General features: G+C 37.6%; 1 protein-coding gene across 1 annotated transcript in view; it reads right to left on the bottom strand.

Annotated features, from left to right (window-relative positions):
- pard3aa (par-3 family cell polarity regulator alpha, a) overlaps positions 1-15549 on the bottom strand; it is a 537783-nt gene extending 522234 nt beyond the window's left edge. The window contains exon 1 of the mRNA XM_062991183.1: positions 15350-15549. Coding sequence (XP_062847253.1) covers positions 15350-15469 — 120 coding nt within the window. The 5' untranslated portion in view covers positions 15470-15549. The remainder of the gene's footprint in view (positions 1-15349) is intronic.
- Positions 15550-19453: the final 3904 nt, after the last annotated feature.

Here is a 19453-nt window from a genome sequence, read left to right as displayed (position 1 = left end):
TTAACACTTCATTGATTGATTACCTTATTGAAACCCAAAGGGCAATTGCAAAACTTAGCAATAGGCTCAAACTAGCTGTGTGTGTGCTGTGTGTATTTTACCATGAGTTATATAACATTAGCACATAAGAGACCAACTAGTACCTTTTACATTTAGACATTTACAGCATTTACAGACACTTTTATCCAAAGTGACTTACAACTATGACTAAATACAGTTCAAGCAATTAAGGGGTTAAAGGCCTTGCTTAAAGACAGTAGGTCTTGAACTGGCAACCTTCTGATTACTAGTCCAGTACCTTAAGCACTGAACTACCACTATCCATCATTAGTTACAGATGGACATGAGCAGTTTCCAAATCTTGATTTGCATTGTGTAATTTGCACATAATATACATAATGTTCAAAGTATCGCAGCTTATTTCATGATCACAAAATAAATCTGAAAATGTTTTATATAAGCATTTGTTTAACAAATTTGATAGAATCCATCAAGTGCAGAATACAGATGGAGTAGGTGATCCAAACTTTATGCATTAGCATAATTATTTTAATCTCTTTTAATCTACAAATTGTGTCTTGGCTCCACAACAAATTTTCAGAAGGGTTTCACACAAATCAGAAGGGTTTTGGTTTGTAAATATTAATTAACACACACACACACAAAACACTAGGATCTCTAAGATCTGTGAATGATTCACCAGATGACCACAAGCGGGTGAGCACTGTAAAAATGTTTAAAAAGACAACTGAAACTAAAATGTAAGGGTTCATTCTGTAAAAACACTGTTTAAATCACCTAATCCAATCTCTATGGCTTTTTATATCCATTATTTACATGTCCACACTTCCTCTGTTTATGGAAACCATGAAGCACAGAGAACAGAGAAAAGACAGAGAAAACAAATGGAAGAAAAGGCATTGCCTCTGCTCCTTTACTTCAGCTCTTAAGAACTCTGATCTGTCCAGGGTGCAAAACCTGGGAGTGTTAAATCTACAACTAAGTGTCACTAAGACACTTTGGAAATCTGTTGGAAAATATACTGATATGCATTGCTGGTTTTCTTTGTGGCTAAGGCTCATTTTCCAGTTGAATAGAAAGCTAAATATAAGCTACATTCCAAACTGCATACTACATCCCAAACAGTAGTATACAGCTTAGGAGCAGCCTAAGATACTGACATGCAACTGACTTTCTTTTATACTCAGTATGGGAAATTTCTGCAATCCTATCTTTGCTAATGTTACCCAAATTAAATTAATTTAGGAAAAATGTGGATGCAGTTTCATTACTTCAACTACAATGGCTGTTTTGTCATAGTAGCCGTGAATGCATAGCTTTACAGAGGCAGTTTAGTAGTACATCTACACCAATGTCTATAACCAATATTTATTGTTCATGGTACTTCTTTAGGCTTTTTCAGGGGGATTAAACCAAAATAAGGGGGTGGATAAAAACTGCAAAAATGTATGTGTATGTGTCTGTGTGTAACCCTGCATTCACACCTGTGGTGACACAACGTGGCAAAGCAACTGACTGTCATTCATTTTCAATTAGAGCTGGTGATTGCTAGTGGCAGGAAGCAGCACAAATGTAAGTGATGCAAAGCGAGTGGACTCGGCAATGCGACAAAGTTGAGCAAAAGTTTAACTTTATGCAAATTAGGAGCAAAGCGATTGGCGATTCCCAATAGAATTTGAGCACCGAGCGTGTGCATATTAATGCATGCGTCTCTTATCAAGCTCACATAACCCTGAAAACCCCATTCAGAAAACACAATCCTTCCCCTCTCTCTCTTTTGCTTTCTCTCTCTCTCACACACACACACACACTAGTTCTACTCAATCTGATTTGTTTAAGTGAGACATTAGAAAAAAAAAAAAAAAAAAAAAAAAAAACACATGAGACTACTTAAAACCTATTTTTGAAGTTTTTAAAGTGGATTTCCCCTTAAATGCTTTCTAATGTCTCAGGTCTTCTTTGATATAAATAGCCAAACTCTTTTTCCTTTTAACGTATGGCACTAACAGGACTGAAGTATTTAATTGTAATCCATACCTTAAAGTGCAGTAGGCCACAAATGACCCACAGGCTGCAAGTAAAGAACCCCAAATTAGGTCAAAATACATCCTGGGCATTAAGCGCCAATCCATCTTAGAGCATCACTCACCAGAATGTGGAAAGTATATACTAAACCTTTTACAGTCAGTCAGTCACTGGTGACAAGGATAAAACCTAGGTCCACAGGATTCTTGAACTGTACAGCACCCACAGTACCTGCTGCATATGGGTTCCATATCTATAGTTCCAGTTTCCAATAGAGGTTTTATTGTTTCATAGGGCCAATCACATATTTCAGTGAAACGAAACAAACTTTTTTTAAACAATCATAAACAGCTGCTTTTTATGGCTTGTTCAAACTAGCATACAGTTTAGTCTGATAGAATGTGTTCTGAAAGACAGCTGATATTACTGAGACATTAAACAGCTTCAGTTCATTTTATCGTGTTAGATGATAGAGTGTGTGACCGAGAGGTGGCTTAGTAAAAAAGGGGGGCTGAAGTGAGATAAGTCTGCAGCTGCTCTCTTAATCTTCAGATTTACATAAAGTCAGCAACTGGAAAGGACCAAAGAGATACTTAGCCATCGCTGCAGTCCCAAAGCTACATAGAGGAGGAATTACTGTACAAGGTGTTTAGTGTGGCATAGTAATTAAGTATTGAAACACATTTGCCGTCTTTTAAAGAGACAGGGTTGGAACTGTGTTATCAAAGTTATCAAATTTGTATGTTATGTAATACTTACACAAGACATTTACGGCATTTAGCAGACCCTCTCAAACAGAGCGACTTATGGAAGTGCTTCTACAATAAACATTCCAGACTCTAGTTTACGTAAACAACAATCCAAGGATACAAATCTGCTAAAACTCTATTAGAACAAAGCTTTTTAGTTTTTTTTTAAATAAGACACTATAGAAGGCGCTTAAGTGCATGTTTTTGCTCAGTCTAAGTGCTTAGTAAAGAGGGTCTTTAATCGTCTTTTAAAGACAGTGAGAACAGACAGGGGAAGTTCATTCCACAACCTGGGTGCTAGTACAAAAAAGAGCCCTGATAGATAAACATTCACATTTTTATTTCCAATTTTGTTTCATTCTGATCAGGGTCATGACCGGTCCAGTTCCACTGGAAAACACAATAGGCAAGGCAGGAATACTTTAGACAGGGTGCCATTCCATTGCAGGAATTTGGGGGGTTAAGATATTGGCCTTAAAGCTGCTGGATAAAGCGCCACCCCTGCAGACTCTTGAGATTCAACTGCTTGCATTCTATTCAGTCTCAGCTGTAAGTTGCTTTGTATAAAAGCATCCCCTTAATGCCATGAAAGTAAATGTTACCCATTATCCAACACCCTAATAGCCACCTATTAAAATATTAAACCCAAAACTAAGTGCCATTTGGTGTTGAATTTGGAGAAGGCACTTAGGCATATTAGTTGTGTTGAGCTATTTAAGTAGTTCTTATTTTAATGGTTTACTGCAAGCAGCTAAAAGTTTGTGAAATTTGCTAATAAAACTTGCAATGTGGAGTGAAAATGTTGATTGCAACTGTATATACCCTACAAATAGCGATGCATTCTGTATCTTAAAGCTCTTCCCAAAAACATTAATTAAGTTATTATAGAATTAATAAAGAGTTCTACCTTTATGCTAGGAAAGGATGCAAAATAGTTACATAATATATAAAATATATCTATGCAGTCAGACTCCTTACTGAGTATTATGAGTTTTAGTGATTTAAGTAATTTTTTAATGAACTCATACATGTATAAAAAGTTTCACTGTTCAACCTGCTCAACAATGGGAGCATACCTCCCGAAAGAGGTTACATGTGTAAAGAGCACTGAGAATGGGTGAGGACGAGGTCAGATTTCAGCACTGCTCACTCTGCACACTCATGCTGTACCGCTCGTCTTTGTGAAACATCTACTACAGTTGGAATTAAATTTAAATGACATTTTAACTGATAACAGTAGTTGAATAAAGACTTCAGCAGTTTAACCCTTTAGGTAGAGTTATAAACCATAGCAGCACAGTATTGAACTGCTCTCTGTGGGTAAATATATCAGAGACAATTAACATGGTTTATCACTTTGTTTGACTTTTTTTTTTTTTTTATCATCCTACCTTTTGTTTGAGAGGATTGAAAACATTAAAATGTTGATTTTTGCCCTGTAAAGCTTAAATGTTAATAAAAAGAAATCATTATTGTGACAGCCATAATTATTATTTATAATATATTGGTAGTGTGCTGTACTATAAGCACATAAGGCTACATAATCGTTTTGCACTTTATTCACCCGAGGCTAGGCACATACATGGAAAAACTGCTTTTTTGCAGGTTGTGCAACTGGGCAGAAAGCCTAAATACAATACACAATAATATGAATAGTGATTGACAGCGTTGACTGTTTATTCACATGTAGTTTTTTAGCTTAAAGTAAGAACACTCTGCAGTGCTCATCGTTTAAAGATGTGAAAAAATAATAAAAGCAAAATGGGTTCATAAAACTTTATTGCTTTAATCAAAGTGTGCATTAAATCATAATTAAGAACTACAAAGCTATGAGTGATACCAGGATTAGGAACTGTTGGATTGCTATCTAAAATGCTTTTTAAAACTTTTATGCTGTTTTATTTTTTCCTGCTCACTAATCACTGGTAAACGTGTGTGCAACTTACAATTTTGCATCATGTCCCAATATAAAGTGCAACACCAACTTATTCAGAAAGAGCTGTAATATATCGACAGCATATACATGTTTACTTGGAGCTTGTAACAAACTGTTCACTACAGGCTTGGTGTAAAATCTAAATTCTGAACTGTGTTTGCTCTCAATGTTTACACTCATCCAAATGTTCTACATTAATGCCACATTTGCCAATTGCTTAATTTTACCGATAACAATCATTAGTCAACAATTAACCAACATAACCACATCACTAAGCTTTATTGATTTGAAAACAGTGTAACAAAGCACACATGGCAGTAATGAAAAACAGTAAGCGAACAGTTCATTGCAAGAGCTAACTAAACGTACTAATCAAAACGAATAGAGATGCAGTCTGTATCTTCCTAACCACATTAGTGTAGATAATATAAGATTATAAGCAGAGTTTTACTTTTATACTGAAGCATGATGTACAACATCTACATCATTTAAAAAAACAACAACACACGAATCCACATGTGCAGAGTTTAACATAGAGTAGTAGCTTAGCGGTTAAGGTACCAGACCTTCCTAGTAATTGGTAGGTCGCTGGTTCAAGTCCCAAATCTGCCAGGGTGCCACTGTTGGGCCCCTGAACAATCCGCAAGTGCAGAGTATAACACGCAGTCAGAATCCATATGGACACAAACTGACATCACTGTTTGAGTTTAGTGTCTAATAGTTACACAGTTTATTATTTAAACAACATAAATGCATAAAAAGTTTTCCTGTTTAGGTTAGAACCTCCAAATGCAGCTTGTAAACACGGTGCTTATGCTTTAAAAATCTGGCTTACACTTTAAAGCCCACAAGTGACAGATTTTACTTTTTCTGCTACAGCCAGTAGTCATTACAAATAACGCTGCCTAATATACTAGTAAAGCATATTAGCAAGGGCTGTGGAACATACCACACTTAATTTAATTAGCTCCCAGCGTTTGTCTCCCTCCTTTCTTATCCATGTTGACCAGATCAAAGGCAAGTTTCTCCCTAGCTTCACTCTCACTCAATTTGCCCTAAGAGGACTTCCAGAAGCCTGAGGTCAAAGTGTGCATGCTGCTTGAAAGACAAAGTAAATGATCGGTGAACGCCAAGGGAGATGTGAGAGAAAGAGTTGCAGGAGAAAACATTAGAGAGACTATTAGAAGAGTGATGAGGATGTGCTCTCATCCATTTTTGGAAACAAATCCACAGGGCATGATGTTACAAGCCTCTGTTAAAGGCAAAGGTGGAAAATGAGGACAGTTATATGCCTGTCTATGGAACAGATGAACAAGGGCTTCACACAGAGAACCTCAGCATTAACTGTTAACTACAAATTACATTTATATGGCTTTTCCAAAAACAGTTTGTTTGTTTAATTTACATAAACCGCTTTATTCCCTCAGGATCACAGGGAAACACTAGGCACAAACAGGAATACCCTGGAATACCCTGGAAAGGGCACCAATCCATTGCAGAGATTCAGTCATCCCTTTCCTCAGACATAGCCAATCATGTCTGTGTAGATGTCCAGCTGGCTGTTAACACCGCTGAGGATCAAACCCGGATCTCATCGATGATGGGTTGGGCATAAAATTGTGCCATCTGAGGGCCCAAAAGACATTGTATCCCTAATTCATATTTATTATTTTTTAATTGGGATTTTAATGCCATGTTTAACATTAAAATCATCATTTTATGGCAGGATATATATATATATATATATATATATATATATATATATATAATATATATCAGCCAAAAAATCGCATCGCTGATATTTAAACCAAGATCTAAGCGGTGGTGGGCTGCATAATATTTTGCTGCACCACCCGAGCAGCTAGCCTAATATTACATTTTTTACTCCTTTCTTACTTATGTCAGTCATAAAAATTTAAATTTTTTTGCAAATGTAAGCAGTTGACAGAAAACTACCAAAGATGGAAACAGAGAACTGTGGTTAACGACATCTGATCAGATTTTCTAAAATATTTCGAACAACCAGAACAATTATTTTAGTTTTGTCACTTCTTATGCTCTCTTAAATATTTCATGGTTAAAGACTAGAAGAACCTGATATGGCTGATACGTATTACATTCACTAAATATAAAACAGTTCTGTATGTCATAGTCGTCTGGTTTCCACACCTGTAGCGCTGTTCCAAAATTTACAATAAACCTAAAAAAACTTGCTTTGAATCACATACATGATGGATTCATATAAGAACATATCATTGCTCCCACCATTTTTTAACCATAAAGTCTTGTGAAGGACCTAGCCTATGCTAGCTCAGGCAACAACTTTCAGTTGTGTGTTGATCCCCAAGCAGTTTATTAACTAATAGCAGTGAAAAATTAATAAAAAGGAACAAAGACTTCAGCAGAACATTTTACTTCAGTCACAGGTCAGAAGTAAGGCTCAGAAATGCTACAAGCATTAAATGTTTGTTTGTTCGATTCCTAAAGGCATGCCAGCTCCTATGGCTATTATCATGGCTGAATACAAGGTTCCATTTTTAAGAAGCTGGGGTTAATATGTTTTTTTTTTTTATCAGAATTCATGAAAAGAATTTATATGTATTAGGATCATTTAACATTTCACCTGGAGCCTTCTGTAAAACCAGGACTCGATTAGCCAAGCAATTATGTGATATCAGGAATCATTTAAATGATGACTGGTTTCCAGAGAGCAGTGGGTGCATTCGCTGCACTTGAAAACTGAGATGGCTTCATTTCACGCTCAGTCTGTGCACATTTCCAGAACAATTAAACCTTTGGAGTTGCAATGCATCTACATTCACTGGTCACTTTATTTGAAACATACACCTGCTCATTTATGTACATATACTATTCATTTACTATTAAATCAGCCAATGATGTGTCAGTGGCACAATACACATAAAAATCATATAGACACAGACCAAAAGCTACAGCTGATGTAGACACCAAACAATTGAACAGGGGAAATTTGATCTATGACTTTGACCATAACATGTGTTGCTGGCAAGCAGGATGATTTGTGTGTGTCAAACTTTTGATTTGCAGGTTTTTGAAATCCAAAAATCCCTAAAGATTTGACTGAATAGTTCTTAAAAAATATATAGCAAGCGGCAGTACGGCAAGCACAAACGCCTTGCTGATGAGAGGTAATCAATTCTTTACTCACAACATAGATGGAATACATTATCAGAACACTGCATGGAAGTTACAGTGGTAACAGGCTCATTAAAAAAAAAAGAGTAGACCACAGATTGATCTAATTAATCTCAATTTCTGCAGTGATTTGCAGGTTGTGGGATTAAATTACATAAACAGCATGAATCACTAAATTCAGTTTGCTTTGTATAAACAGTTCAGGCTGGTTTTGCTATACAGTAGAATTTTTTTCTGCACTCAAGCCCCCTAACACCAGTGGAGCATCGTTTGAATGCCACAGCCTATGCATGCAAGTACCGTTGCGGACCATGTGCATCCATTTTCGACTACAATTTACCCATATGCTGGTGTCCAGCATAATACCATGCCATGACACAAAGCGAACCTTAGTCAAAGCCTCTTAACCCTTCATATTTGGGGTCCATTTAATCCCCATTCAATACTTAACACCTCTAAATAATTAACATTTTTGGCTTTATACTTAATGACTTTTCCTAATTTAATAGGGACATCAAGGTACAAAAGTTTGGAAAAAAATTAACATGATGATATGTTTTTTACTGTCATGTACACACTGTATGCATCTAACCTAATCTAACCTCATATACCAATCTTTTAGCAGTGCAAGAGACAGTGATAGTTCACAAGTCATGAGGGGGGAATTGTCCTAAGAACTTTGATATTTCCCACACCATGGGTCATGGAAATATGGTTTCCACTAAGACATTAATGGTTCACATTACATTAAAACATGTATATATTTGAAGTAGTATACTTCAATAGCACTCACAGTCACTAGAACCGAATAAAAAAGACGAGCACCTTTGGAATGTAACAGCATGAATGGGAACCTGAAATGTTATGCAAATTTTCATTTAATTCTATACACTACTATCTTTCAATTTAAGGGGTGGTGAGTATTTTCAGTATCAACATATACTATAAGTTTGTACTAAATTCACCAGTGAGTGCTAAATAAATATAATTAAATATAGATAACAATACACAATGTATAGACATGGTATAGAAATTATTTATATTTATCATGGAATTATTTGTACTCTATTTTTGTTTAAATTGTCCAGTGAACGACTCTAATTGGGGCTTCCACCATTATAAATCAATTGGTTGGCTTTGCCTCCTCAGAGACCAAGCAAAGCAGCTTCATGTAAATGAGAACTTCAATGTGAACTTCCTTTTTAACCTTTGCTCATTTCATTTTTTTTTTTTTTTTTTTTTTTTTTTGTGTTTACACCGAAATAACCGATTTCATTTGGAAAAAAAAAAGCTGCTACAGCATGTTTTTGCTACACGTTGGGTTACATGTACTACTGCCTTTTAATTTTGTAGCTTTTTATTTGAATTTATTTTAAATATTATTTTAAATTTAAAAATGTAGCTTTTTATTTAAATATTAAATACTAATATATATTTTTTTTTGTACTGCCAAATTATTGTACATTAAGACATTGTTAATATATTATTTCCAAGGGAAAAAATGACCAATCAACATCCGTGATTGCTAGAGAAGTTAGTTATTTGAAAGAAATAATGTAACAATAATTAAATAATGTAACATATTAGTTTAAAAGATAAACAGAACTTTTAAACTACTCTGTACAGGAATATGGTTTGAAGAAACCTATTGGGAAATCCAAGACTGGTCTGATCAATTGACCAGTCGTCGTTGTTCTGCTGAGCCAGAGGTTAAGAGTGCCATACGAGCCTAAGTGTGTGGTAAAAGTGTGCATGGAGTTCAATTATCCAAAGTTTGTAATCAGTCTCTTTTTCTTCAATAAAATGAAAGCCAGACAAGATAAGCATGACCCCATGAAGGAAAGTAATGCATGTTAAGATACAAGGGAAAAAACGATTAAATGTTGTTCAGATAGAGTGAAAGTCATTACTCAGTGCAAAATAACTCCATATTTCTCTACATGTTTTGGGATTGGCAGAATTACCCAAAGGGTGACTTGTTGATGGACACAGCATGTTTTCCTGCCAACAACTGTGGTCTAGAAAGTAAGCAAATAAGAAAGATGAAGGCCACTGTCAAATCCACACAACCCTAAACTATCTTTGCTCTCATGGCACAAGCAGTACCACTGATGTTCCAAGTTTTTCCAGCACACAAAGGGCCCTGTGCATTTTTTCCAGGCCTTTTAACAGGAATGCAGGGAGCAAAGCCAGGATAATTTCCCAGGCTAAGTTTATGAATGCTGGTAAAAAATATACATGCTGACAAATTCCAGCACGGTTCCAACAACAGATAAACAGATTCAGGGAGGGGGGGGGGGGATAATGCACCAGGTTGCTCAGCATGTCTACATATTACCAAAGAGTTTAGTCATATGTACATTTACAGGGGGGCAATCTACACACAGCATACTCAATCTGCATTTAGAAATTAGCAGACATGCAACTTAGAACTATTTTTTAATCTTCACATATAATTCTGCTGCTGTGTTCTCTACACTGGCTTACTGTTACACAGTTCAAGACACAAGCAGCAAGACAATGTTCGGCACTGGCTCTCAGGTGGTGAAATGAGCCTCCTCTGACTGACTGTACATACGGCTGAACTCCATGCTGTCATTAATTGTGTGTCATGAAGACTGACTGTGCACTTAAACAAGTAGTTATACAAACGTATTTTTAAAAGTTGTTCACTAACGTATTAGCACTGACTTCTGTACCTGGCAGCACTTAGCTTGGGGCAATCTTGTGAGTGAGCTTGTCTTATCAGCATTACTGTAACACCTAACATGTTTTAAGGACACAATCAAGTACCTTAGCAAGTCAGACAGCAAGAGCAGTGAATACAAAAATATAACAAATGTTGTAAATGTAAATCCATATAATATTAATTGCCAATATAATATTAATTGGTTTGCACACCAGTAAAAAAAGAATGTGATCCATACTAAACCAGTTATTCAAATATTCTCATTATCTCATGTTGCATGCTCAGTTTGCCTTGATGAGTAAAGTAGCCAAAACCCTTTTCTTAAGTAAATGCACAATATTTTAAAAATACTTTAAGTAATAGTATCACACAAATAATAAAGTTCAGTAAGAATAAAAAGTATGCAATATGGCCAAAAGTGCAAACCCCATTTTCAGAAAAGTTGGGAAACTTTCTAAAAAAATGCAATAAAAAAAGTAAAAACTGTTTGTTAGATCACTTTGATTCTTTATTTAACTGCTAAAAGTATAAAGAAAGCATTTCCAGTGTTTTTACTGACAAAACTTAATGTACCTTATTGTAAACATAATACAATATTTTTTCAGTGCACAAATTTAGGTCTTTCATCATCTACAGTTCATAATACTAAAATATTCAGGGGGAAATCTCAGTGCATAATGGCCAAGGGTGGAAACTGCTGCTGAATGTGCATGACCACTGAGCCCTCGGGCACTCTTGTTTGAGAAACTGTCATGCTAACATGATGGAAATAGCTACAAAATGCAACAAAACTGTATTATGCAAAGAGGATGCCATATATTATTTTTGCACAGAAATGCCAGCAAGTTCTCCGGGCCTGGAGTCATCTGAGATGGGTAACATCACCTTTTTTTTATTATATTTCTTAACTATTTGTGAATTGAATATATTAATTGTTGCAGTTTCACAAGTGAAAATTTTGCCCATTCTTGCTGTACAAGAGACTTGAGCTGCTCAACAGTACATGGGTGCCATTGTCTGATTATCTTCTTTATAATGCATTTACATTTGTGGAATTTAGCAGATGATTTTATCCAAAATTATTTTATACAATTATACTGAATACAATTTAAGCAATTGAAGGTTAAGTGCCTTGCTCAGGGGCCCAACAGTGGCAAGTTGGTGGTGATGGGGCTTAAACCTGCAACCTTCTGATTACTAGACCAGTATCTTGCTTGCTTACTGCTCATACATTTTCGATGCGTTTTCAAAACATGCAAATCACATTTAATACTGTTATTAGGCAGCACGGTGGCTCAGTGGGTAGCACTGTTGCCTCACAGCAAGAAGGTCCTAGGTTCGATTCCCAGGTGGAGCGGCCCGGGTCCTTTCTGTGTGGAGTTTGCATGTTCTCCCTGTGTCTGTGTGGGTTTCCTCTGGGAGCTCCGGTTTCCTCCCACAGTCCAAAGACAAGCAAGTGAGGTGAATTGGAGATACAAAATTGTCCATGACTGTGTTTAACATTAAACTGATGAATCGGGTGTAACGAGTAACTACCGTTTCTGTCATGAATGTAACCGAAGTGTGTAAAACATGACGTTAAAATCCTAATAAATAATACTGTTATTAAAGGAAGAAAAAAATCACTTTGTATTTAGTTGATATTGGCAGTAGTAGTTCAGCATTAATGTATGGAACTAGTTTTAGTAAGGTTTAAGCACCACCACTGCCAGGCTGCCACCACTGGGTCCCTGAGGAAGGCCCTCATTTACTTTAACTGATAGGTCACAACTTTCTGCTAAATGCAATGCAAATAGTGTCGAGTGAAAGAGAAGTTCCAAATTAAGTATCCTAATTCATAATACAGTTATGTAATTCTAAAATCATTGTCATTCATATTTTAGAGTTGTACATTTCATGTATTAGATATATATTTTTAGTGAGGGAATGCCTCAGGTAAACTAATAGTCTCAAGCTACATAGTTACAGTGGGGGAAATAAGTATTTGATCCCCTTACAAAGACTTGAACAGTCTATAATTTTTATGGAAGGTTTATTTTAACAGAGAGAGACAGAATATCAACAAAAAATCCAGAAAAAATACATTAAATAAAAGTTATAAATTAATTTGATTTAATTAAGGGAAATAAGTATTTGATCCACTACCAACCAGCAAGAATTCTGACCCCCACAGACTGGTTATGTGCCCATGAGGCACACAAATTAGTCCTGTCCCTGTATAAAAGACTCCTGTCACAGAATCAGTTTCATCTGTTCAAATCTCTCGACCACCATGGGCAAGACCAAAGAGCTATCAAAGGACGTCAGGGACAAGATTGTAGACCTGCACAAGGCTGGAATGGGCTACAAGACCATCAGCAAGAAGCTTGGTGAGAAAGAGACCACTGTTGGTGCGATAATTCGAAAATGGAAGAAATGGAAGAAATACAAGATCACAGTCAATCACCCTCACTCTGGAGCTCCATGCAAGATCTCACCTGGTGGGGTAAGAATGATTCTGAGAAAGGTTAGGTCAGTCCAGAATTACACGGGAGGAGCTTGTCAATGATCTCAAGGGAGCTGGGAGCAGAGAAATGCTGGATATGACCCCAAGAACACCATCCCCACTGGGCATTTCTCTGCCTCCAAACACGGCGAGTGGAGTTGATGCCAAAGAGCTAAATTTTGGTCTCATCTGACCATATCACATTCTCCCAAGCTTTCTCTGAATCGTTCAGGTGTTCATTGGCAAACTTCAGACGGGCCTGTACATGAGCCTTCTTGAGCAAAGGGACTTTGCGGGCACTGCAGGATCTCAATCCATTACGACGAAGTGTGTTACTAATGGTTTTCTTGGTGACTGTGCTCCCAGCTCCCTTGAGATCATTGACAAGCTCCTCCCGTGTAATTCTGGACTGACCTCACCTTTCTCAGATTTCCCCCACCGTATATCAAACCTGTTTTCAAACATTCGACTGATTTCAAAACGTTAACCGAAAAAAGCATATGTACTTTTTTCAGTTATTAAAATCTCACCCATGCTGTTTTTATTACCTGAGCCACCGTTTAACATGTACTCACACTGCAAGACCAAATGCACGCGAATTCAAGTTTGAGTGCTACAGAACACATACATGTAAGAGTTTGCATTGTGTTGTTGTTGTCCCAAATAATTAACATAAAATATAAAGATAGACGTGAACTGTGTGGGCAGCTGTATGCAGGGGCGGCTCGTTCCTTAGGGCGATCGGGCGACGCACCACCAAAAGACGAAAGGGAAGAAATATCGGAATATCGTAGTCCAATCAGCGTAGAGTTGTGTTCCGTACAGTACCGCCCCTTTCGGGGCGACATCAGTCTGACCCAGATTGCTCTCATAGACTCTCATGTTAAGGCACTTTTTTTCGAACTGCAGGCGCTGCAATACAATCTGAATGGCTTCCGGGAGGGCTCGCACTTACGTGCTTGCGTCACACGTAACCTGGTGTCGCGATCTCGTCACCATGACTACCATTACCTCAGTTCGGAGCAACTCCATCGTGTAATCAGAATAAATTAGCAACTTAAGATTTAGGGCCACCCAGACCAAATTTAAACATCAAGTATCTACAAAGGAGGGGAATTATATAAGTTACACATAAATTACAAGTAAGTAATATAATTTTTAATTTGTGAATTGTGATTGCACTTATTGTATCTCCCCAATTGTTTAATTGTACTTTTTTATTCATTGCACATCAGCCCCGATGCCAATCTTAATTCTGGATCTGCTGCATCTAAAATAAAATGCTATCTGATGAAGACTGAATTAAATTGTTAGTGTGAAGGCTTTACTTCATTTAATGATTAATGGTAAAGCTGGTCTCTCTCCATGTTCAAAGTTTTTTGTGAGGGCGAACTGACAGATGACTTAAGATGTTATTTATTTAAGCTTTAATTTACCCATTGAACAGGTCACCTTGGCCATCATCGCAACAGTTGCCCCCACTGAGAGATTTGGCAGGAGCCGCCACTGGCTGTATGGACAGTTTGTACGGAACACTGAGCATATGTGATGGAGTATGCAACAGACTTTTCCAGCCCTGTCTGTGTGTGTCTGTGTGTCTGTGTGTCTGTGTGTCTGTGTGTCTGTGTGTCTGTCTGTGTGTCTGTCTGTGTGTGTGTCTGTGTGTGTGTGTGTGTGTCTGTGTGTGTGTGTGTGTGTGTGTGTGTGTGTGTGTGTGTGTGTGTGTGTGTGTGTGTGTGTGTGTGTGTGTGTGTGTCTTACATTCACTCTGAAGTGTTCATGCATTAAGTCTCATAACACTAAGTCGTGTTTTAGTTGGTGGAAAGTTCTGGAAAGATATTATTTGAGCTGAAACAGTTAAACCAGTTCAATTCACTGAGTGGTCAAGTTCAGTTGGGACACCGACACCAACCGACAGCGTTAAACTGTTTCTATCTGTTAGAGCTGAACAATATTTGGTCTTTTCTGCGACTAAAATATATATAAACTTAAATATTCGGTACAAAACAGACAGAAATTCGTCGAGTTGAGGAACAACGCTAGCGTCTTGTGAGAACTGTGCCAACAAACGCTAACCCAGCCCTTAGCAAAATAGCACACTTACAAACAGTGAAAAGCCACATTTCTAAAAACTAGAGACTTAATTTATTTAAAAAAGACTTCCCTGTTCCTTCTCCTTCTCTGTAGTTCTTGCAGAAAAAGCGCCATGTTGTGAGCACAGCACGGTGAACTCACCTCTAGAGAGAAGCCGCAGGATAAACATGGCTTACCTTAGCTATGGCTTTCCTGTATCTCATGATGGCTTGCTGGATGAGGCTACGGACGTTCAGGTTTCCATCCCCGCACGGTACCACCACCCGGGTCCTCCCGAAACACACCGTCACTTTCATGTTCGACCGAACGCGCAAACGGCGCTGTTTACTCTGCAGATAAATCCTCACAATCACCAAGCTTCAGCCGAAAACACATTATATCCACAACGGTAAAATCCCGCGTAAATCCTCATCGTTTCTCCACACACAGGTAACACTGACTAAGAACACACCTGTTCACGCCTGCGCTATGACGCTGTCTGAGCGCGCGCCCGTGTCTGCGTGCGTGTGCGCGTGCGACATAGTCGGGTAAGTAACTCCCCGCTCAGGCCACTACAAGTACTAAGAGTTCATCTGCAACGCCTACACACTTCATAAGCAACACCTAACACATTTATTGTTTATTTTATAAGCTACTAGCAATCATACAGGTTACCTTTGTGAGTATACAATTACAGACCGTAGTCCATCTGTTGCTCGGTACACATTGCCACCCCTGTACACCATTTAGCAATCGTTAAAGACATCCACTGAGAAGATGAGATTTAGGGGTGGATTAGTCTGAGCACACCACTTCTACTAATATGACATGGGAGTGTGTGTTGCTTTGTTGTATGACTGTAGCAGGCACAATGTTTCCAGGTACCAACAATTCCAACTATAAACATAAAGTCAACAGCAACCTCTAATCAAAAATTAATATGAATAAATATTTATAATAATAGTATATTAATATTAATAATAAATAAATATTATTAATACAAAAAATAGAGAAAGATTTATGCACATTGTGCATAAAAAGAAAAATATACTTAGTCTTTAAATGTACACCTACAACCAGTGCTAACGAGGTACTGATTAGGTTTTCCTTATAAAAATCTGCCTCCAGTTAAAAATGTATAACCTAAACACTGCCACATCACCCCACTGCTGCGTTCTCTTCACTGGCTTCCTGTAGCTTCACGCATTCAGTTTAAAACTCTGATGCTCGCCTACAAAGCCAAAAATGGACCAGCCCCATGCTACCTACGAGGTCTAATCAAATCCCGCTCTGTACCACACAACCTCCAAGCCACTAGTCCTGCTCGACTTGATCCTCCACCCAGGACTAGAGAAAGACAAGCATCAAGGCTCTTCTCTGTACTGGCACCCAAATGGTGGAACGAACTTCCTCTGTCTGTCCGAACATCTGAGTCTCTTGCTATCTTTAAAAAACGATTAAAAACCCACCTTTTTACTAAGCACTTAAGCTGATTTGTACTTACTTACTAACACACTTTTCCATAAAAAAAATAAAAATAAAAAACACTTTGGTTCTAACAGGTTTTAGCAGATCTGTGTTTTTGGACTGTTGTCTACTTAAACTAGAGTAATTAAATGTTTACTATGGAAGCACTACTGTAAGTCGCTCTGGATAAGCGCGTCTGCCAAATGCCGAAAATGTAAATGTAAATGTAATTGGAGCATCATGAACAGGAGAATCAGACATCAGAAGGTGTCCACTGATAAAAGACTTTACGTGCATCGTGCATGAAAAATCTCTAGTCTTTGAAAGTAGTCTTACAACCAGTATGGAGTATGAAGCATTATGAAGAGGAGAATCAGACACTGAACAGCTGTTCAGTGAAAGTCCTGTTTAAGGAGTAAAGAGATAAAATGTCCACTTGCAAAATTGCAAGTATTGTTGGTTCCCCAATAATTAAACAATGTAATTGAACCGTTTTTGCTATAATTACAGGGAGGGTGGGATTGGGGGGGTTGTCAATACTAGGAACCAAAAAAAAATAGATAGAAACTACAGTTCCGGAAATTGTTAGTTACTGTTAGTTATTGTTACTATATAAAGTTGACCCTAGCCCCCCACCACCACCACCATCAATTGTCACTGTATAATTCGCACTCTGACAATTCTATCATCATTTTCCAATGGTTGGCTGCACAAACAGGTCAGCTTAACTCCAGTGCCATCTGTTACTAAAAATGCAATCCACACTGTGATGTGGTCAGTCTAGCTTATACTTGGTCTTCCTTATCTTCTGAGTCCTTACATAAGTCCTGTCATAACACTGCCTTTAACATTGTCATGTACTGTAGGTATCTCATCACATGCCCAAAATAACATAATTTGCAGGACTCAGTGTGGTTCACTATAGCTTTTTTCTGTTCTGACCATTTTGTAAACTTTCTCAGAGGTTTTCATCTTCCTTGATAAGATTTTCAGCAGTTTTTGATGCACCTGATTCGCATAAGTGTGAATGTGTCTTTCTTACTCTTTCTGCAGTGTATCCATGTGTGTCTACTAGCCAGACCAAGGCTTTCATCAATCTTAGCTTGGTGATGGTGACTTGTTTTTACATATCCTTGTCAGTTTGACCATCATCACCATGCCCATTGTCATTCTTGACTTCGCTTCACCAGCACATTCTGCAGTTTTTGATACTCTACTTCCCAAATACAAGAAGTAGTCCACTTGTTCCTGCATAGTTTCCAGTACTTCTTCAGTGTTCATCATTACTTTTGTTTCTGTTGCATTTATCAGCATGTTATATTTATTTGCAGCCTTCCCAATTCAACACAACAGCTTCTGTAGTTCTTCTGGTAATGTGATCAATAATACAATATCTTCAGCATACCTGATATTCTTTCCAGCAATCCTGAATACTCCAGCACCTTTCTCATATCTTGTTCTCCAAAGATATTAAACACAGTAAGACGTTTCATCTTGGTTGGACTCCCACTTCGTACCCTGAATCATGCTGATGTGTAATTGACTGTCCTGACAGCAGCATGTTGTTGGCTATACAGATTCCTCAGTAGTTGGAGCAGGTACAGTAGTGTTCAAAAAAATAGCAGTGATTTAAAAAAAGTGAATAAATCACAAAATCATTCTAATAACTTTTATTTCCATGAATGCAAATGCACTGAAAATACTACACTTTCAATTCTAAATCAAAACATTAACAACATTTTGCCAGTTTGTGTTCATCCTTTACAGAAAATTAAGAAAAATGAATATTAGGCTGTTCAAAAAAATAGCAGTGCCAGCATTTTTCTCAAAAAATGTATCTATGAACTAAAAATGTTTGAGGTTTCACTTTACTTTAAATTACTGAACGAATATTTAGTGGCATTACAATTGTTTCCGAGATCTGTGTTGCATGGAGTCGACTTCTGGCACCTCTGAACAGGTATTCCAGTCCAGGATGATTAGACTACATTCCACAGTTCTTCTGCAATTTTGGGTTTTGCCTCAAAAGAACGCATTTCAGATATCAGAACACAATTTCTCTATGGGATTGAAGTCAGGGGATTGGGCTGGTCACTCTATTACCTCAATCTTGTTTGTCTGTAACCAAGATGTTTTGGGTCATTATCATGTTGAAACACCCATTTTAAGGACATTTCTTCTTCGACATAGGGCAACATGATCTGCTCAAGTATTCTGATATATTTAAATTGATCCATGATCCCTCGTATGTGATAACTAGTAACACCATGGTATGAGAAACATCCCATATCATCATTTTGTACCACCATGCTTTACTGTCTTCACAGTGAACTTTGGCTTGAATTCAGTGCTTGGGGGTCATCTGACATACTGTCTACGGCCACTAGACCAAAAAAATACAATTTTGCTTTCACCAGTCCACAAATGTTGAGCCATTTCTCTTTGGACCAGTTAATGTGTTCCTTGGCAAATTTGAACCCATTCAGGACACGTCTTTTTCTTAACAACGGGACTTTGCAAGGAGTTCTTGCTGGTAAATTGGCTTCACTTAATCATCTTCTGTACTCACTGGTAACTTCAGATGTTCCTTGATCTTTCTGGAGGTGATCATTGGCTGAACCTTTGCCATTTTGGCTATTCTTCGATCCTTTTGAACAGCAGTTCCACGCTTCCTTCCACGTCTTTCAGATTTTAGTTGTCACTTCAAGACATTTGAGATCATTTTAGCTGAGCAGCCTATAATTTGCTGCACTTCTCTGTATGTTTTTTCCCTCTACTATCAACTTTTTAATCAAAGTACTCCGTTCATCAGAACAATGTCTGGAACAACCCAT

This window comes from Trichomycterus rosablanca, chromosome 3, assembly GCF_030014385.1.
Source record: "Trichomycterus rosablanca isolate fTriRos1 chromosome 3, fTriRos1.hap1, whole genome shotgun sequence".
NCBI lineage: Eukaryota > Metazoa > Chordata > Actinopteri > Siluriformes > Trichomycteridae > Trichomycterus > Trichomycterus rosablanca.
The sequence above is the reverse complement of the archived record's forward strand: the minus strand, read 5'-3'. Positions and strand labels throughout refer to the sequence as shown.